Source organism: Typopeltis vanoorti, chromosome 12 (genome assembly GCF_054136105.1).
Source record: "Typopeltis vanoorti isolate ZY-2024b chromosome 12, IOZ_Tvanoo_1.0, whole genome shotgun sequence".
NCBI classification, from domain to species: Eukaryota; Metazoa; Arthropoda; class Arachnida; order Uropygi; family Thelyphonidae; genus Typopeltis; species Typopeltis vanoorti.
Genome location: NC_143560.1, coordinates 125,612,102 through 125,634,585, shown reverse-complemented (window position 1 = coordinate 125,634,585; position 22,484 = coordinate 125,612,102). Strand labels below are relative to the sequence as shown.

Sequence of the window (22,484 nt, the reverse complement as noted above, 5' to 3'; positions counted from 1 at the left end):
TAATTATTTAAATACAATTTGATTTTTTTTCTTCTTTATAAAGCTTTAATAATAGCCACATATTGACTACTGTGCTCTGATCTAGTTGACTAGATTCCCTGAGGAAGAGAAAGTGTTGAGAATCGAGGTGAGTGACTAAAATTGTGACAAGTCTGTGGAATGCTCCCTATGACAGCAGACCGATGGTCTGTGGGTTACAAAAGATAGATATGGAAAAGAAGGAATATGATAGATACATGTAAATTATAAAAGGAGTTTTATAGGAGTGGCACAGAAAACATTTCTTCAGTACATGTTAAGAACAAAGAGAATAAATGCCACATTAAATTCTTCTATGGTACAACAGGTCTGTCAGACCATTCATTTCAAATATGTCAGAGAATCAACTGGAAAGGCACCAAGTCCCTACACTGCACCAAAATCTGATTTGAAAGAAAGTCAAGGAAGCTTGCGAAATACTGAAACATCATCTGAATCTAAACAAGAATGATGGATTAATAATTCCAAGAATTAGAAGGACCCATCTGCAACCTATATGGCATCCAGAACATGATGGCAGAACCCCAACACAAGAAAACTTTAATATAAAAGGACTATAGAGATGTGTTTAATGTAGTTCCAGTATAAAATTTTAATTTATTTATCTATTTTTTCCGTCACCAGAGTTCAGGCTAGAGTAAACAATTAACAAAGCATTCACATTTATCTTACTTTTGTGTGGCATTATGTAGCTTGTATCCTGTACATATGTATGTTTTCCTGATGATTACTTCAATACAGAGGTCAAAACATCGAATTTTATTTTCTTAATTATAAGTAATTACTCCAACATGTGTGTTTTTCTCTCCATAAATTCTTCACTATGAATGCTGACCACTGTGTAACCTTAAAAGAAAGGTGGGAAAGGGATTACCACCCATGGAAATTCTATAACAGTGTGGTTAGGAAGGGTGATAAATTTTTTTTGTTTGGACAGTGCCGAATTGGTGGAATTACATAACTTCCAGGGATGAACTCTGGTTCTTCCTCTCTCACCTTCTACTCTTTTCATAATCCTCTCTGGATTAATCTGATAAAATCCTCTAACTTAAATGTCTCTATAATATCAACTCTTTTCCTCCTATCCACTAAACTTTGCAATCAACATTTCTCCAACCTCTCTCCATAGCCAGCATTCCAAAGTCCTGATATTGTCTTAGACGCTCATCTCTGTACCCTCTCCAATGGTTCCACATCACACTGAAAACCAAGTGGCCAAACTTGAGCACTATAATCCAAGTGTGGTCTGGTGGATAGTCATGGCAGCAGCTTAACAGCTGCAAAGGATATAGCGGAATTATTGAACGAGCACTTTATCAACATATATCATACTGGTGTAAATGACACTGTGCAATACATAGAAGAGAGGCAAGTATTAGGAGAATTGGAAGCGAAAGAATCAGAGGTGTATCAGATGTTGATTGGGTTGGATGTTAATCAGGTTGTGGGAATGGATGACATATTACCATTCTTAAGGAATGTGCACCACAGTTGGCTATGCACTTGACCTGGTTATTTAATGAAAGTCTTGCAGTGGGTAGGATTCCTAAGGAGTGGAAAGAAGGCAAAATAGTACACAAACATGGTTCTGAGACAGAAGTTTAAAAATAGGACCTATGCTTTTAGAAATCCATGCTGACCATCATAACGAATGCTATGTCCGTCAACCCAATCCTGTATTCTATTCCTTACAATCTGTCCAACACCTTGACCACAACTGCAGTTATACAGACTTGTCTATAATTGGAAACTTCTGTCTTAGAACCATGCTTGTGGAGTGGTACTATATTACCTTCTTTCAGCCCCCAAGGAACCCTACCCACTGCAAGACTTTCATTAAATAACCAGGTCAAATGCCTAGCCAAATGTTGTGCACATTTCTTAAGACTTAACATCTAACCCAATCAACACCTGTTACACCTCAGATTCTTTCACTTACAAATTTCCTAATACTTGCCTCCCTTCTATATATTGCACAGCATCATTTACACCAGTATGATATACACTGATAAAATGCTCATTAAATAATTCCACTATATTCTTTACAATTGTTATTCTGCTGCCATGACTATCCACGAAGTATGAACCTGGCATAATTATTCTTTCTCTTCCTTGTCATATAGCAGAAAAATTCTATTGAGTTAACATTGGCCTGGCCAGCCAATCTCAACTCATACTGCACCTTTTCTTTCTTTGCCATGTTTGTCCCCTTCCCAGCCTGCATTTAATACTCTTCATGGATGCGATCACCACCAACTGTCTCGTACCTCCTCCATAACATTTTATTTCCCAACACAGCTTGCTTGATTTCACTGTTCATCCATTTCATTGCTACTCTATTTACTTGCTGAACCCTTGGTATGCATTTATACATTGCTCGTTTCATATACTGTCTTGTTAATTTCCATGTGCACTGTCAACATGTTTTCTGCTCAGCTCATCTACCCAATGTACTGATGCTAACCGACTACAGAGATTCCTATAATCAACTTAAGAAATGGATTCTAAAGCTTTTCACAACCCATCTCATGTGGAAGTATAAAGCTTAAGAATCCATTTCAAAATAAAACTTTTTCACAAAGTGCATATTATCTGGCATCAAAATAAATGTGGATAGCTCCACAAAAAAATAATGACATGAAGAGACACTGCATTAGGAAAACATGTCTCTCCTGGTGCTCTTGATGCCTCTTTTTTAATCAGAAGTCTTATTAAAGTGAAACTTGTGGTTCTTTGCACCATCTGTTACATCTTTAGAGCTGTGTTGAAAATTTGAGCATGGTTGTGTTTCATGCTTATTGCAACAATGAACAAAAGTTGATCATTAATAATAATCCTCCTTTACATGCTAATAGAAAATAAATTTTCAGTTGGAGGTACTGTTTGCTATGAAGTAATGTTATATTAGCATATTAAACTACAATTTCATATAACTAGCACTTATTGGTAATGTCTCAAATATTCACAGAACCTCATTTCACAAGTGCAAAAGTATCCATAAGACATACTCAGCTAGACCTGACTGACCATAGTTGTGTCAGCAGATGTATTTCTTATGTTCTCCAAGGTGTTGGCATCTCCCAGTATGTCTATAAGTTGCATGCATAAGGAATCTTATGAACAACCTGAAACAGATCTTTAAAAGAGTAAATAAAGGCTTGAAACAACTTGAAATGAGGTTTGCAAGCAGTACATAAATTATATTTCTTTAAAGTTCTGGCTATTTTTAGAGTTTGTAAGTTAAGATATCTGAGATATATTGCAAATTTACTTTGCATACTTTACTTTGTTTTATAATTTGGAGTCAGAGTTTGTCACCAGGTGGCAAAGACAGGGCAACTGTTAAGTGTTATGTGTAATATCAATAGTTTGATATTACACAAAACACTTAATTTTAAATTTTGTTATGTGATTGATAGGCAGTGCTCAGTGGGGTTCATATTGTATATTCATTAATTCTTGTGTGGAAGTGATACAAGAGTATCAAGCTTATGGACTATTAGGTGTGTTTGAATGCAAGCAGTAACAGGCAAAAGGTAGAGTGGAAGATCATGAGTGCAGCTACAGAAGCAACTGAGGTTGATGGTAAGGCAGTATGTGAAAAAGACAACATGATTGATGATAACAGTAAGGAAGTATGAGACTAGTGGCAAAAAAGGGAATGTGTGTGGAAAAAAAAAAGTGTGAACAGTAGTGAGGTGTGACCAGTGGCTTAGTAGCAACAGGGAATCAGTTATATGTTGTCTTACTAGCAAATGCAGGCGAATGTGATTGAAGAGATGCAGTATGAATCAAATGATTCATACTGCTTCATCTCTTCATCCAAATGATTCTGGAGTATTTCTGTATTGGGATTTAATTATTAGAGGTATATTGAATGAAAAGGTGTGCATGGTTTGTTTTACCGAACGTAGGACAAAGAGTAATCAAGGCATTGGATACGAGGATTAAAGTGATCAAAAGAATTGACAGTGGTTGTTGGATCAAATGATTTCATTAGTAACAAGTAAACTGTAAGGTTGGATATCAGGTGATTGTTGAGGAGAGTAAAAGATATGAGTGTGGGAGGAAAGTTAATCAGTGCATTGCCCAAGTGTGAGTGATGAGCTGAGGCAGTGAACAATATTGTAAATGATTCACTAGGAGAATGAAGTGCATTTTGTGTGTGGAATAAATTTGAGGAATGGATAGAACTGTATAACAGAGACAGACTTTATTCAAATTGTTATGGTGCGAGTCAGATGGAGATTGTTGCTGGAAAGGAGAGTAATAATGACTGTGTAGTGAATAGATCTGAGGGACCGCGCGGTTAGCCTAGTGGCTTTGCGCTTCGCAACCATATGCCTGGGGAAGGAGTGTCCCAGGTTCGATTCCCGTTGTAGACGTGAGGAATTTGAGGATCTTCCTCAGGCATAGCCAAGTTAGCCGGTCTTGGGCGCAGTCAGTAGGGTTTTTTCCGCCAGTTTATCTGGCGTTTTTCATCCTGCAAACAGGCAAACTGGCCCTATGAACATACGCCTCTACAGTCAAAAATATATCCCCCCAGCGGCAGACTAGGCAATGGGTCGGTTGGGAGTAGTACTAACAAGAAGTTGCATCTAAAGTAACACGCGGACCCTGCATGGGAAGCTGGAATAACGCATAGTAGAAGAAGTGAATAGATCTGAGGACATAAGTGGTGATGGGGAAGAGCAGAGAAATAAGGTATAACAGCCTGTGAATGGAGAAGTGTGAATGAAAAGCATATGAAAGCAGGAACAAGGCAGACAGGGAAATGGAAAGTATCAGGATGAACAGGGAGACACTAGATGAAAAGCATGCATGCTGCATTTAGAAGTGGATGTGTGAGTGGACAAGAAAAGCTTGAGATAGGGATTTGTGGTGAGTGTATGAGTCTAGTGAGGGCTGTAGGATTACTAGTCCCATACACACAACATTACATTTGAGATGTCATGTGTATGGGACTTGTTAGAGAACTGGAACTGAGCTATTATGTTTGTATATGAATGCCAGAAGTATCAGAAATATGGGGAAGTTGTATTGTTGAGTTCATTTGCCCAAATATTATTGGAAAAAAGGAGACATGAATGGATGAGGAAGACATCCTAAAAGGAAAAGAGATGGAACATATGATGTTTTTTCATGAAGACAGACGGGACAGAAAAGGAGGAGTGCTGCCAATGGTAATAGAAGAGTTATATCCATTCAAGGTGGAAATGCAAGGTGCAAATAGTGGCAGGTAGAGGAGGATAGGATTAACTATTTAGTTGGGTGTTGTAACAGATCTGGTAATGTAGAGGGCAATGAGAAGGAAATGTATAGGCAAATAAGAAAAGGGATCATTACGGGTGACTTTAATTATGGTAATACAGACTGGAATGAAGAGATGACACCCAGGGGCAAAGAGAATAAATTTCTGGAGTTTCTGAGAGAGAGAGCTACCTTCGGCAGTATGTAACAGAGGTCACAAGAAAATTAAGATCTTGGTTTAATCATCTCATCAGAAGATGTTATAAATGAGGTGTTAAATCTTTCTCCAGCTAGTGAAAGCAACCATGAAGTGATCACCTCAGTGGTAGCCAGCCATATGAGGACTTCTGTGAGGAAGGGATATATGTGGATCTATATAGCTGGTGATTATGACATACTCAGAGGATAGCCTGCAGCTATTTCATGGAATGAGGAATTGAATAGGAAGGTGATCAATGTTGCTTGGGTCCTGCTTAGGAACTATATGGTAGAGGTAATGTTTGAATATATTCCAAAGGTCAGGAGATTAATTAACCATAAGCTAGGTGTAAAATGGATGACTGAATAGGTGAGGCATGCAATCTGAAAGAAGACATGAAGTCAGCACAAGATGAAGGGCAATAATCAGTTGCATGAGGAGTACAAAGAGCAGGCAAGAAAGGTGACTCGCTTGGTAATGGTAGTAAAAGTGCAGCATGAGCAGCAGTTGGCTAATAAAGACAAAAGAAATCCCAGAGTTCTTTCAATATGTGGCCAGTAGAAAACAGAATGACTATGGAAGGATGATATTAATTGTAGAATTAATATCATCCGTTGAACAAATAGTAGAATGGAAACTACGGTAGAGGATGTGGTTAAGATAATTAACCCTGCAGAGGTCGCGGCTGATCTGACAGATACAAACAAATTGTTTTAATTATAAATATTCTTACACATATCCGGTTATAGCTTGGAGGTCATGACTAGCTGTGCATACATATATTATGAGTGATATTCTGCACTGTTTATGCTATAAGTTACATTTAACAAAGGTTTGTGATATTTGTTAGTAAATTGTATCTGAAAGATACCGCAAACTCTGATGTCAGTAAAGTAGTGGTTTAGTTTTTTTTTTAAATTTACCATTGAAAATGGCTGGAAAAATATATCGATTGGATAATCCATCAGATGTTGAAGAGATTCAGCAAATGTTACTCAAGTCCGTTGAAGAGAATGACAGAATTAAATGCAAAAAGTGAAAGTGATATTTGATAGTAAATTGTATGTGAGAGATATCATGAACTCCGATGTCAATATAGTATTGTTTTTTTCCCCTTTGTTTCTTTGTTCAATAATTTCTAGATCGTAACTAAAAATAAATAAACCATGTATTATATTTGCAGTTTTTTTTTTTTTAAAGTTTCATCACATACTAGTAATAAATGTATCTCTCAGACATATGCGACCTAAGCTGCATTTTTTTCAACTGCAATCTCCACAGGGTTAAATGAGCAATTCATAAGGGTATTTCATCTTCATGAATGTAATGTTATGCAGAATTTCGGTGCAGTGGGAAAGGAGATATGTATAATGAGTGAACAGGAGGTATATAAGGAATTGAGTAAACTTGATGTGAATAAGGCTGTATGAATGATGATATCTCACCACATATTTTGAAAGAATGTTCCAGGGAGATAACAGCAGCATTATGTACATTTTTAGCATGAGTCTTAGAATGAGCCAAGTCCCAAAATAGTGGAAACATGGCAAAAATTCTCCCCTTCATAAAGAATGAAAATGCATTGCCTGAGTGTGTTGTGGATGTGGACACATTGAATCAGTTTAAGACGCAGTTGGATGGCCATTGTATGCAATAGTGAGTACCTCCCACGATGAGTCTCTGACTCCATGGAGGTCAAATGTTAATAATAATAATCATAATAAAGTCATATGGATGATGATACTATAGCCAATCCAACACACATGATCCTTATAATCCCTCCAACTCATGTTACATAAGATAACTGTTCCAGAAACTTCCAAAAATTGATATCATTATACCATATCAATTATAACCCCTTAGATGGAATTTTCCTGAATGACCACTTAATACTTGTTAAGCTAATTTGGATAAACATTTCCTATTCATCACCATCGATATCCCTTAAGTTTATAGCAACTGCCCATTAAATTATATCTTGCCCTGCCCAGTGCTACATTACACCAAATACACTCTCAAAACCTTGGTGTTGTTTCCTACCAGTTTTGTACACCTAGTGAACATAAGTTATCTGATTTCTCTCCCCCTCATCATTATGCTAATCCTTTCAAATTATATTCCTGTTAAAATATAATTTTTTGTCAATCATATTTAACAGACATAACAAATCAATCAAGGTCATCTCCCCATTTTCTTCAACATAAACTTTAATTATGAATAACTCGCATAGAAATTAACTATCGTAATAAAATTTATACCCATGTTTCAGAGGCATCCTCAATGTAAAAAAAAAAAATGACACAGAATGGCATACATGCATAAGAAAGATTTCACCAATGTGGCACTAATACTTTAGTAAAGTAACAATGGCTAATTATTCCTAGTCAAAACTAGGAATAATCGGAACACGAGGAATACCATTCCTCATATAGCTGAAATCAACGTAATTGGGATGATTTAACATCTCACAGCTTTCTTTGTAAATCCTTTCCATAATAAATCTACTCTTGTGTAAGACAGTTTTTCTTCCAAAGAAAGTGATGGCATGTTCCTCAAAAGGGTGTTCCACAAACACCCCAACACCTAGATAGCGAACCTATGGCATGCGTGCCAGAGGTGGCACGTCCAAGAATTTTGCTAGCATGTCAACGATTTACAGGTGATACTTTTATACGCTTATAAATTATTCGACCTTTTTTTTTTTAGTTGTTAAAATACGTACAAGTTAAATTTTGTTTTACACGAGAGAGCAGCTATGAAGACGTGCACATGATTGGTGCAGCATTAACAAAAGATCGTGCGACCCAAAGACAAAGGCAACTGACAATTCTTGAGTTGAAATGCTAATTCTCTTCAACTGAATTCCATAACATCTGAAACTGTCATAACAACATTCACTATATATTTCTTAGTTTTAGCACATTCACGACAGGGTGTCGATTATCGTTCTGATGGAACTTGTCATTCAACCCTTGGTTGAATTTTATTGTTGATTGTTTGCATGTTTGAGCTGGCAGGCAAACTCACACTTGCATTATATGGCATGTTTCAATTCATGGTAGAATTTTATTTGAAGTTAGCCTTTGTGATCTGTCATAATGAAATCGAGAATTTCCTCAAAGTAACTCCCTGTCTACAGTTGCCCAGAAATCCACCCTAGCCTCAATTTCCTATAGTCCAGTTCTTGTCAATATAATACATGGTTTGTAATCTTTTCATTCCAGAGTGCATAATCTTGCACTTTCCACATTAACCTTGGCTATTATTCTTTGAGTATATTGCCAGGCTATTTAAATTATCCTTCAGTAGTTCTATACAATCTTTATTAACCATTCCTCTGCCCAGTTTTGCATCATCAGCAAACAATTGGATATTACATTTAAATCAATTCATTTATCATTTATGTACAAATGAAATCCCAGTGGTCCTGCATAACCACCTGCTAGGTCCAAGTACTAGGTCCTGCATAACCACCTGCCTTCTTTGGAATATACTACTCTCTGAAGCTTGTCCATCTGCCATCCCTTCATCCATATCACTAGCTTTATATCAATCCCAATTTGTTCGAATTTATCTAACAGGATTCGAGATGGTCATGATATTAAATGATTTTGCAAAGTCCATCCTATCATCATATAGCTATTTACTAAAATACAAAGCCAAAAGGCTTCAATTCAGCGATGCAAATTTATATGAATCAAGTGGATATTAAATCCAGCATTATTTCAAAGCCGGATGTAAAAACTATGAAAGTTTCGTAAAAAAGTTGCCCAGAGAACTTGCGGGAATGCACTTGCCAGCATTCCATGAGTTGCCCTAGCACGGATCACCTAGAAGACGTGAGCACTTGCACAAGCGTTCATATATTCACCTTCTATTGGTCCATTTTGATAAGGTTTAAAAATAAAGATATGTGCCTGGCTTGACAGCTGTTTCGAACTGGCTGGTTCTCATCAGAGACCAAGCAGAAACCTTAAGAGAGCAAAAACTCTCGTTCAGTACTAAGGAACTTGAAATGTCAGAGAGGCGAATATATGGATGGTTGGGCAAGTGCTCATATCTTCTAAGTTGTCACTGCTAGGGCAGCTTGTGAATGCCAGTATTCCTGTAAACTCTCTGGTCAGCTTTTTTTTTTTTTTTTAATGAAACTTTCATAGTTTCTACATTCAGCTTTGAAATAATGTTGGATTTAAATATCCACATGATTTACATCAATTTCCATCACCAAACTGAAGCCTTTTGGCTCTTTATTTTATTAAACACTTTACAAACCAACTGAGAGTTCACTTGCGAAAAATATACCTCTCTGACATTTCAAGTTCCTTAGTACTGAACGAGAGTTTTTGCTTTCTTAAGGTTTCTGCCTGGTCTCTGCGGAGAACCAGCCAGTTTGGCAGGATAACTTGTATATAGAGGCTGTCCGTAAGGATATGTGCTTTGTATTGTGGGATACTAAGGCATGTGATGGGAAGTTATTAGCTTCTATATATGAGTTGCCCTGTCCTGAAAATACTTCAGGTGCAAACGTGGTTTAATCCTTTATCCAAGTGTAAGCAAACAAAGAAAATAATTTCTTGGCATCTTTAACAGCTGCCACTATGGATGTGCCATGTACAAACTTCAACCAACTTCTGGAAAATCTCATCCATGAAAAAGAGCAGAGCTAGGTGACAATATCAGAACACTGGCCTCAGAAAACTGAAATGTGCTCAATAATGTTATGAACAAAGTTCAATATGCACTTAAAAACTATCAAAATCATCAAAGGGAGATAAATCTTTCCATAAACACAGAACACCAGATGCTTTGGAAAATAACCAAAGCTGTACACATAACCTGTAACCCTCTCCCACCAATCCATGGCCAAGGTTTACTATGATGCAGACAAAGTTGAAACTTTTGCTGACAGCCGAGAGAAACAGTATAGTCCAAACTACACTCATGAAGATCTAGACTTCATCAGTAAAGTACACACCCTGGTACACTGTATGCTAAAATGCACAGACTATGAAAACACCATCCAATCAATATTTTCCAGTGAGGTACATAATATTATCACCAAACTTAAGAACAGGAAAACACCAGTCCTGGATGGGATTTCTAACAAGATCATCAAATGCTACTACTGCATAAAGCCATAATGCATGTTGTTGTTATTATTAACACAATATTAAAATATCACTACTTCTAGCATGATGGAAAGTGCTGATGTAATATTAATCCCAAAAGCAGCACAATCCTCCCCTGTCCCCCCCCCCCCAAAAAAAAAAACTATTGCTAATAAGTATAATTTCTGGGAAATTCCCATGCTACTCCTCTAAAACACTATTAATATAATTAATGGCTATTTTAGCCTGTTTTTGCTTAGGAGTGTCCCTTATATTTAATACATTGGCTAACATAACTCAAAAGGGGTATATATATATAATTCAGGACATTACGGGCGAGTGTAGAAGGCAATTATGGCAGAATAAAAAATGTTGAAAAATTATGTACATACCTTGATTTTGGTTTAAAGATGCCTTCTAAATCCAAGCTCTTGTGGAAGGGGGGGGGAAAGAACATGGGGATGTACTTGGGACATGGGAAATAAGTTTGGGAACCCGGGTTACTATTAATAATATATATATAAATATATATATATATTATTTTGTTGTGGGGAGAGGGGGGGGGAAGGAAGGGGAAGGGTATCCTTATGTGGAAACTGGGGCAAGGGTTTACGGGGTGTGGACCGTTTCGGTCATCGTCTGACCATCGTCGGAACTTTGTGGGAATGACTGTAGGGCTATGTCAAGGCTGCAAGATGTATCTGCCAAATTTGGGCATTTGTTGTCGCTAAATGGCAGGAGGCGTGGCTTAATTTGTAAGTTTTGGAACGTCCAACATTCGGAAATTAGGTAGGGTGGTGGATGTTGATAGAATTACCATCACATTTTATGGCAATAGTTTCGGATATTCTAAGCATCCGGCCATTTAGCGACAACAAATGCCCAAATTTGGCAGATACATCTTGCAGCCTTGACATAGCCCTACAGTCATTCCCACAAAGTTCCGACGATGGTCAGACGATGACCGAAACGGTCCACACCCCGTAAACCCTTGCCCCAGTTTCCACATAAGGATATCCTTCCCCTTCCTTCCCCCCCCTCTCCCCACAACAAAATAATATATATATATATTTATATATATATTATTAATAGTAACCCAGGTTCCCAAACTTATTTCCCGTGTCCCAAGTACATCCCCATGTTCTTTCCCTCTCTTCCCCCCCCCTTCCACAAGAGCTTGGATTTAGAAGGCATCTTTAAACCAAAATCAAGGTATGTACATAATTTTTCAACATTTTTTATTCTGCCATAATTGCCTTCTACACTCGCCCGTAATGTCCTGAATTATATATATATACCCCTTTTGAGTTATGTTAGCCAATGTATTAAATATAAGGGACACTCCTAAACAAAAACAGGCTAAAATAGCCGTTAATTATATTAATATTGCCAATAAGCCTGCTCTCTTGCCTATGAAAAATAACTGAAAAGTTATACTAACAAGATTGCAGAAAGATTAACACATATTATTTGGATTACAAGACCATAGGTTTTAATACACATATATACAAAAACGTCTACTAGTTTCGCCAGCTGTAACTGACTAGCTTTGTCAAGACAAGAAGGTAAAAAACTACTAGTAAATGCAAAAAAACAAAAGAATGCAGTAATGGTTAACAACAGTTAGACAAAATTGGAAGGCTCGTGTGACATGATAAGCATGAAGAATCAGTCAATGTTACAAAGTCGCATTACATAATTTTTGGCATAATGTAGCTCCACTAAACTTAATGAGTTTATCAGATTTTTCCACATATCCTTTAATATAACCCCTTGGTTACTATTAAGGTTACATCCTGTTCGTAGAACTACTGCAGGACTTTCATCATGACGATTGCAGAAAGTCACTAAAGAACTAAATATCATCCCTGTGTGCGATTTGCATTTTGGGAGAACCACTTTACTGAACAACAAGTTCTCAGAGTTGTGGAAAACATCAGCTTAGGATACAACTGGAAGCAGTACAGTGATCGTCCTAGATGTTTTCAAAGCATTCGACAAAATATGGCGCAATGGGCTCTTTTTCAAACTCCTGGAGGCCAAATTCTCATGAGGACTGATCAAACTTACCAAATCCTACCTTAGCAATCACAAACTGCAAGTTGAGCTGCAGGGAATTAGATCATTAATGCAAAATACCAGCAGGGTCCCCCCCCCCCCGATCCCTGTTATAACTTCTGCTCTTTGTCATCTATACAACTGACATTCCACATAGCTGTCTCTATAATGGCCCTTACACAGATGACACTGCAATAATGGTACATGCCCTCTGACATTAGATTAGCAAATGCAAAATGTCGATCATGTTTGCTCAAATACAAACAGGGCAATAGGACAACTATATGTGTTACTCAAACGTCATAGCTGGCTAAGCACAGAACTTAAATTACTCTTATACAAGAAGCTGATCAGGCCAGTTCTGATGTATGGCTGATGCAACTAGAGTCACACAATATTTTCAAAACTGCAGATAATACAAAACAAGTGATTATGAATAGCATTGAATGCACCATGACTTATTAGAAACCCACAGCTTCACTGAGAAGTCAGTATCCTGAGATCAAAACATTCCTGCACAAAAGAGATGTAAAATTCTTTGAAAATGCTGCCATCCACCTTAACCCACTAATTTGCCAAGTGGTATACTAAAGTAAGTGTGACCCTGAAAAAACACGTCCCAAAACAATACTCAACAGATAGGTTTTTTAACTTACTGCCAGAAGCCAAACATAGACGAGCTAAAGGATCAATAATATCAAGAAACCAAAAAAGTCCATGTGGTTTTTCATAATAAAAATTAAACAACTGCAGAAATTTTCATAAAATGTTATCATCATTAAAATTATTATTATTATATCATGACCCCATGGAGTCTAAGAATAATCTAAGAGTTCCTTTTGTCATACACACAGCTCATCATACCGTGCCTTAAACATACTCAAATTCTCTGCAGACACTACACTCTCAGGCAAGGCATTGCAATCATTCACAACTCTGCATGCAAAAAAACTGCTTCTCACTCCCCTGCTCACACTCTCCTTATACAGCTTCCAGGGAGGTCCTCTGGTTCTCCCCTGATTCCTGCCTGTATACCACCCCTCTTCCTCTTGTCCACTAGACTTCGTACATTGCATCTTCTCAACCTTTCCTCATATTCGACATTCCAGAGATCAGAAACTACTTTAGTAAGTCGTCTCTGAACCCTTTCCAACATCTTTTCGTCCTTTTGAAAACCAGGTGAATAAATCTGGTGCAGAAGTCCATGTGTGGCTTAATCAAAGCTTTATACAATGGAACAAGAATCTCCCTACTTCTACAAGTCAGTGTCCTCTGCATCATTCCCAGAAGTCTTTGTGTTGTCTTCACAATTTTGGCAATGTGTTCCCTAAATTTCAGATCCTTATCCACTATCACCCCAAGATCCCTTATTTCCTCTACCTCCAACAATATATACCTACCAAGCATAAATTCTACATCCCATCTTTTCTTCTCAAATTTTAAAACCTTGCATTTTGCAACATTGAATTCACATCCCCATTTCCATGCCCATTCACTCAATTTATTCAAGTCTTCTTGTAAGGCCACATCTTCTCTACTCTTAATAGTTCATCCCAACTTTGCATCATCTGCAAACAACTGAATATCTGCATCCAAATCTTCACCAATATCATTAGCACACAGGTTAAACAGCAATGGCTCTAAAACAGACCCCTGAGGCACACCGCTAGTGACTTTTCTCTTCCTGGATATTGATCCCCGATATATAACTTGCTGATACCTATCAGATAGCCAGTCTCCTATTCGATGCACTAATCTAATATCCAATGCCATCCGCTCTAGTTTGACTATCAACTTATCATGTGGTAATCTACCAAAAGCCTTTGCAAAATCAAAGTATACTACTGTGTATCTCTCTCTCTCCTCTGTTCAAGGAAGCCACCACCTTATTGTAATAAGTAGATTACTAAAGCATGACCTCTCTTTAGCAAATCCATGTTGTCCATCAAAGATAATACCACTGTTGTCAATCCACTTCTGGATCCTAGTTCTCACCAGCTTCTCCAACAACTTGACCACAACACCTAACACACACACAGGTAGACCTATAATTTGATGACTGAGTTCTATCACCTCCCTTATGAAGGCACAATCCTGCCCTCCTTCCACTCCTTTGGAACTCGACCCAGTGCAAGACTCATATTAAAAAAATATGTTGAGGCAGATGTCAACTCCCTGGTACATTCCTTTAGAGTACATGGTGATATATATCAAGTCCCACAGCCTTATTAACATCAAGTTTGCTCAATTTCCCATACACTTCTTGCTCACTTATAGTCAGTCTCTTTTCCCCATCATCCAATGCTCTCAATCTCTCCATGATACCACATTCACAAGAATGAAAGATCTTTATGAACTGCTCATTAAGTATCTCCACCATATCTTTCACAGCAGTTGTCCTTATACCGTTTTCTCCAATCAATGTCATCTTTTCATATTCTTTTTTTTTTTTTTTTTGCTGGCTACATATCAAAAGAACTCTCCAGGATTATTTTTGGCTTCATTAGCTAACCGATGCTCATACTTCATTTTTGCTTCCCTTACCAACCAAGTCAAAACCAGGCAAAAACCCTGCCTGGATTTGTAACCCTCATGGAATTGGTTATTACCACTTCTCTTATGCTGACTCCATAATGCCTTTTTTCTCTTTATCACATGCTTAATCTCTTCATTCATCCATTTTGTCTATCTTATTTATACCTATCTTATTTAACCTTATGATCTCTGGAATACATTTAGACATTGCTTCTACTAGATAGTTCTTGAATATCCCCCAAGCTGCATTGATCTCTTTTCCAGTTATCTCCTCATTCCATGCTACACGTACAAGCTATTTCCTGAGCTCTTCATAATCACCAGCCTTGTAGTTCCACATATACATGTTTCTCACAGAGGTCCTCTCACTGCTGGCAACCACCTAAGTAATCACTTCATGGTCACTCTCACCAAAATAAGCATCTTCACAATCTATAAACTCTTTCCCATTGAGATACAAGTTTGTAAATCCAACTTTTATAAAACGTTTGTCTTTAAAAGTAATAAACTCAGCAATCTCTGCTTCAACCTCTATTTTATTGCGGAACTGTATTTCACATGTGATTGTCTAGCACCAAAAAAGTGATAATCACTTGGAAAAATGTCAAGAGAATATGGAGGACGAGGGAGTATCTCCCATCCTAAAGCATAAATCTTCTTATAGGTAAATTTTGCATTGTCCAGTAAGAATAGCACTTTCATCTGATTAACTAGTCCTGGATGTTTCTGAAGCAGCACATCCTTCACATGTTCAAGTTGAATCAAGTAGATCTCGGCCATAATTGTTTGGCCTGCAGAGAGAAACTGTAGTGGACAATACCAGCTCCAGTCCAGTACAAACAAGGCAGAGTCTTCTGGGGATGAAGCAGTGCCTTTGAAGTGTGCAGTACTGGATCATTTGGTGACAAGCAATGATAAGTTTGCTTCCTGTTAAGAGTACAAAATCCGTTTTACATCACAAGTGAGCAAGTAATTCAAAAAAATGGCTCGTTTTTATGATATGAAAGAAGTGAAGAACAAATTGATAGCCTTTGAAGTTTAGTGTCATCTGATAATGCACATGGAACCCATTTGCTTAGCCTCCATGATTTTTCCATTTGATGCAAGTATAAATGAATTGTTTCACCACTCACATTAAACATTTGTGAAAGTTTTCTTGATATGTTAATCTTGAATTATTTTCAACAGCAGCACATAATTCTTCATTATTAACAATGGAGGGTCTTCCTGAACATGGGGCATCTTCAAGTGATTCATCACTAGAAATAAATTTTTTAAACCTTTTTTTAAATCTTTTCCAAATGCCACACATATCTTACAGGATGCTTCTGAAGCCTTCAAATTGAGTTTAAATTCGTAAAGCAAACAAGCACAAATTATGCTAGGTTCAACTCACATTTTAAAAGGGTTCAAAATCACAGAAAAAGAGTATACACCATATTAGAGTGCACAGATTGACTGACATATCTGAGCCTCATGATGCACATAAAAAAATGCGCTCTGCAAACCATTCCAAAATAAAACAAGTCTCCTGCGAACTCTCCTGAAAACCACACAAACTTTTTTTAGTTACCTGATATCTCAAATCATTTGTGGTCTACAACCTAGTGGTAGGCTACAACAAACAGCTTGTGAGAATTGCCTGGCCAGTTTGTTCATAATCACTATTCTCACCAATCGCTACCTTAAAAGTGTCCATTACAATTAAATCATCTTAAATTAATATTCCTCTAGTTGTTCATATCCTACTTCTATATTGTAATCTCATGAATTGCATTTAAGATGACATCATTATTCACATCAGTAATTCAGATTGTATTTTTTTTACTTTTCTTTTCCCAGCCTTTTCTTAGTGATGTGCCTAACACCATTTTGTCTTCTCTCTCTCACCCCTCCACTATAAATGATTCTGTAGCAGAGGAGAAATTAGTCTGGAACTAACTTCTAGAATTCCTACATCTTTTTCTCTTTCTTGGTCTGTCATTTTTTCCCCTCTTCTTACTCCTCTATGTTCAACCATTGTTCTTGTGTATGTTCTTGGTATACTTTTTTCATTCCTAGATAAATCTTGTATCTACTATCATCTCTTTCTTATAGATATAATAATAATAACATTCACTGCATTTCGTTCATCCCATTAATCAGCCAACCAGACACGACATGTTTCTTGGTTATATAAAACATGAATGTAAAGTGTGCCACTGAAACAACATCGATGCAGAGTTTAAGATGACTGATACATTATGGTATGGCCAGTTATGTGATTAAAGGGATTATGGGAACTATGGGCCATGGTTTGACTCTCTCCATAGTAATATGTTTAGGAAAAGTAGTTTCTTTCCCTTACTGCACTGCAGTTTTGCAATCATTTGACTGTGCTTTGCAAATATGGTACAGCACTGACAATATGGTAACCCAGATCTATGAGAGTGCTGACTAATAACAAGACTGCTGCCCCTTTCTGTTTTCACCTGCTAGGATCTGAATCAGGATTTGTACTAGGCATGAGTCCTGCCATTACACTGTAGTCCATATTCTCATCAAGTGAAATAAAAGGAGCATTCCAGCATAGTACTGGGGTGGTTTGTGGGATAGTATGTGGAGTTGTAACAGGAGAAGTGAACATACTGAGATTTGTGGGGCTAATCATGCCACTCATAGCACTAACAGGACTAATGCTTGAGTAAGAGAAAAGCTGAAAAGAAATAGCAATAGAATTATCTGGACTCACTGGAATCATTCACGTGAAAAGTGGCCTACCAAACTTATGATATGCACTAACAGGAGTAATGCTTGCCTATTCTTCCCAGAGCCTATCACTTTCCTGCCATATTGAGGCAGTTAATAAGATCTGGAGACAGATGTGAAGTATTTGTTAAATACAAGTAGTCATAATAATACTTAATATGCAAAATTTTTGTTTACTTATGCTAGGATAAAATATGAATGGAAGCAACCACATAATTTCTTGTCAATCAAAATAAATGTTCCAATGCAGCAGAAACATTGTAACCAACTTTAGAAATGTATCAAAAATGATACATTTCTAAAGTTGGTTACAAGCTATAAGTTAGTTTTGACTATTATTAAATTAAAACTAACCAACCTTCAGCACCAATGATGTGTGGAGGATCTGAATCAGGATTTGTACTGGGCATGAGTCCTGCCATTACACTGTAGTCCATATTCTCATCAAGTGAAATAAAAGGAGCATTCCAGCGTGGTATTGGGGTGGTTCGAGGGGTAGTACGTGGAGTGGTAACAGGAGAAGTGAACATACTGAGATTTGTGGGACTAATCATGCCACTCATAGCACTAACAGGACTAATGCTTGAGTAAGAGAAAAGCTGAAAAGAAATAGCAATTCATTAAAAACTCAAAATGTCACATTCAAATTGTTTCTTTTTTCTGAAATAAACAGATATTAAAAAATGCACCACAATAATAAAAGCACAATAAACTGATCAACAGATGATGCATATTATGAACTAATTAATCATCATCAAATTCCTGATACACATTCTCAAGTGTGATAGTATTACATGATTCCATCAATTACCCTCCAAATTAGTTTTCTGTTTGTTAGTACTCCGATATCGTGAAAGTACTGGAGTTCTGAGGTATTCTAACTGCACCAACCCATCCAAATACTGGTCTTCCTCTGCATCTTTTTCTTGCTATCAAATACTTCTTTTGCTGACCTTTCCTCTCCTGCTCTGTTCAAGTCTCCATGACACCTCAGACGAGCTCTGTTCACACATTCTTGAATAGTAATATGTCAAGTTCCTATCTGATATCTTTATTTTAAATACAATTCTGCCAATAATGACATCTGTTCATCCCTCTCCACCAGTTTCTAGAGCTTTCATATCTATAGTCTCCAGTTCATGATCAACTGGAATATTTTAACCCAATTCTCAAGTTAAAATTGGTTTTTATGCCATTTTGTATAAATTGTTAGTTTGGTGTTTTGACTAATTTCTCTCTTATTCCATAACAAGTTCCCCACCTTACCAGATTTTGCTTATTCTACTGTCCATTTCCATATTTAATTTGCCATATTCACTAAAATTATGGCTAATCTTCCAAGATGAATCAAACAGAAATAAAATGGCCCTCATTCCCCCTGAGGCCAGATTGTTTATACCTACGGCAGCAGGCAATTAAATATGAAGGCAGAGAGGGTGCTAAGAATCCCCAGATAACCAGATCATGCTGCCATTGGAAACTAGCCCTTGCAACTTTAAACTATATGACTCTGAGCAGTGAAGCATGGTTAAATGAACTAACTAAATAGCTAAAACGACTAAAATGGGACATTCTTGGATGGTGTGAAGTTAGACATAATGGTGGAGAAATTCTTTAATTAAAAAATGGAGACATACTGTATTATAGAGGCCAAGATAAGAAAAGAATTAGTGTAGTTGTATTCATGATTAATAAAAAATTGAAGAACAACATAACAGAATTTGACAATATATCTGATCAAATAGCAAGTATTTTTGGTCAAATCGCAAAAGATATACACTTAAGATCATCCAAGTCTATGCACCAACAATAAGTCACACTGATGAAGACTTTTATCATGATGTAGCCCAACTTTAACAATAAAGGAAAACAGAATTGTAATGGGAGACTTTAATGATAGAATTGGTATACAACAATCAGATGAAAACACAATTGGAAATTTTGGATATGGCATGAGATATGATAGAGGAGCAAGGTTAATAGAATTTGCAGAAAAAGAAAACCTGTATATCATGAATTCCTTTTGCAAAAACACATAGCAAGTGCACATGTAAAAACTAGTGAAACTAACTTTATCCACAGCAATAAGAAAAACATCTTTCAAGACTGCTCTGTTATAAATAAACACTTTCAACATTGTGAGTGACCATTGTATGGTATGCAGTAAAATTCAAATAAACTGTCAAAAAGATAGAAGAAAAATGTTTCAAAGATCAAAGCAAAGCATAAATGTACACAACCTCAACATTAAAAAAAAGATAAATTCAAAGATATAAGATTTTTAAATCTTAGATTTAAAAATCTTATTATAGATGATAATGCTGATCCATCAGGAAGTAATGACATTATTACCCAAAACCTTTTATTATTTTTATTATTATTTTACAATGCTCACTTGAAATAGTTGGTACCACAGAACAGAAACAAGACAATATTTCTGAAGAAACAAAACAGTTTATGAATAAATGAAGAGAAATAAAACAATCAAATAACCTACAGAATAAAACTGAATATACATTGAATTGTGCAAAATGATCAGAAAATGTATTATAGAAAACTCAATTGTAAATTGATATAACAAACAATTGAAAACCGTAGTCTCAAAAAAGCCAAATAGCAATTGATGAACAGCAATAAACAAATGGCTGTAGTCAAACTACAAGATGGGACCATAACCAGAGATAGATATGCTATAACAAAAAGAATTGAAGAATCTTAGTCAGTATTATATCAGGATGACAAATTAAATGAAGAAGACAACTACAAAATAGCTGAAGTACCACAGATTCTAGAAGAAGTAATGTGGAGCATCCAAAGCTTGCAAAATGGAAAAGCTGCAGGTGAGGATGAAGTTATAGTTGAACTTCTAAAAGCAGATGGAGAAATGATCTACAAAATCTTGGCAAAATTATTTACCTTATGCCTGAAGAAATTACCAACATGGAAGAAGGATATCCTAATTCTGATACATAAAAAAGGTGAAGTAGAAAATTTGATGAACTATTGACCCATCAGTCTACTATCAGTGGGTCACAAAGTGTTTACAAAAGTCTTGACTCATAGGCTTTGTATGACTCTAGACCTAGCACAACCAAAAGAACAGGCAGACTTTCGAAGTGGCTTTAGTACAATGGACCATATTCAAGCTGCACAACAGATAATTAAACAGTGTAATGAATGCCAGTTACTGTTATGGCTTGGTTTTATTGATATGAGAAAGCCTTTGATTCAGTAAAAACTTATGCAATACTTAACCAAGTAGAGGAGCCATATGTCAGGACCATTAAATCAGCATACACCACAACAGCAATTCATTTTCATGGAAAGCTTTTGATTGTGCAATACTTAAAGCATTATGAAACCAACAACTGGAGGAGCCATATGTCAAGACCATCAAATCGGCATTAAAACACAGCAGCAATTCACTTCCATGGAAACGTCTCTACTTTGGAAATACAGAGAGGTATAAGACAAGGTGACACAATCTCTTCAAAATTATTCACAGTATACCTAAAAGAAATATTCAAACTATTTGTTTAGGAAAGGAAAGGTCCGAAGATAAATGGAAGATATTTAAGCCATTTACGCTTTGCAGATGACAGTTATTTTTACTTCAAGTGCGCATGAATTACAGACTCACATCCATGAACTCCAAATTGCTAGCAAAACAGCTGGCCTAAAGATAAACCTAAAGAAGACCCAAGTTATGTTCAATATCTATGTCCAACCAAAAATAATAAAAATCAATAATGAGGAAATTAAACAAGTAAATCATTACATATACTTAGGACAACAGATATCAATGGAGCAAAATATCATGGATGAAATTAAAAGGCACACAATGCTTGAGTGGAAAGCATTTAGAAAATTACATTGAATATTCAAAAGCAAACTACCATTATGCTTGAAGAGAAAAGTCTTTAACCAATGCATTCTTCCAATATTAACATATAGCTGTGAAACATGGACACTAAAGGCAAAAGAAATTCAAAAATTAAGAGCAACACAATTAAGTATGGAAAGAAGTATGCTTGGTATCACAAGACTTTGGCTTACAATACGTCCCAGTTTGAAGGTATGGTTCTGGCCAGTTTGTCATTTTGTCCCAGTTATTTGGTAAAAATTTAAAAGTGTAGAACATACATGCAGTACAAAAAGTGCAGCTTTGGAAAATGGAAATTAGGCAACACGAATACCCCACTTTGATTCTGGCCTGTACGCTGCGTCGCAATTCATTGTTGAGCATGTGCAATCTTAGTTGAGTTTAGATTACGAGTCGGTGTTTCTTTTTGGTGCATTGTTTGTGATTTTTTTTTACTTAAATTAAATTAATTTAACCCCAGAATGCCAAAAAAGAAACTGTGCGTTTACGGATTAATTAAAAAAGGATTATCCATTTTTGAAAAAGGTTTGTGGTCATATTGACAAAGTGAAATGTGAACAGTGCTCTTCAGAATTTTCTGTGGCTCATGGTGGGCGTTCGGACATAAAAAATCACTTGACATGTGCGAAACATAAGGCTAGTCTAGCAGCGGCAGGAACTTCCT

The 22,484-nt window shown here is 36.6% G+C and overlaps 1 protein-coding gene across 6 annotated transcripts in view; it reads right to left on the bottom strand.

Moving 5' to 3' along the window:
• LOC150101210 (nuclear factor 1 X-type-like) overlaps positions 1-22,484 on the bottom strand; it is a 675,427-nt gene that overhangs the window by 28,228 nt on the left and 624,715 nt on the right. For all 6 annotated transcript variants that reach the window (XM_090401618.1, XM_090401622.1, XM_090401623.1 and 3 more), the window contains one exon: positions 18,296-18,536. In XM_090401618.1, the coding sequence (XP_090257744.1) occupies positions 18,296-18,536 (241 nt within the window). The remainder of the gene's footprint in view (positions 1-18,295; positions 18,537-22,484) is intronic.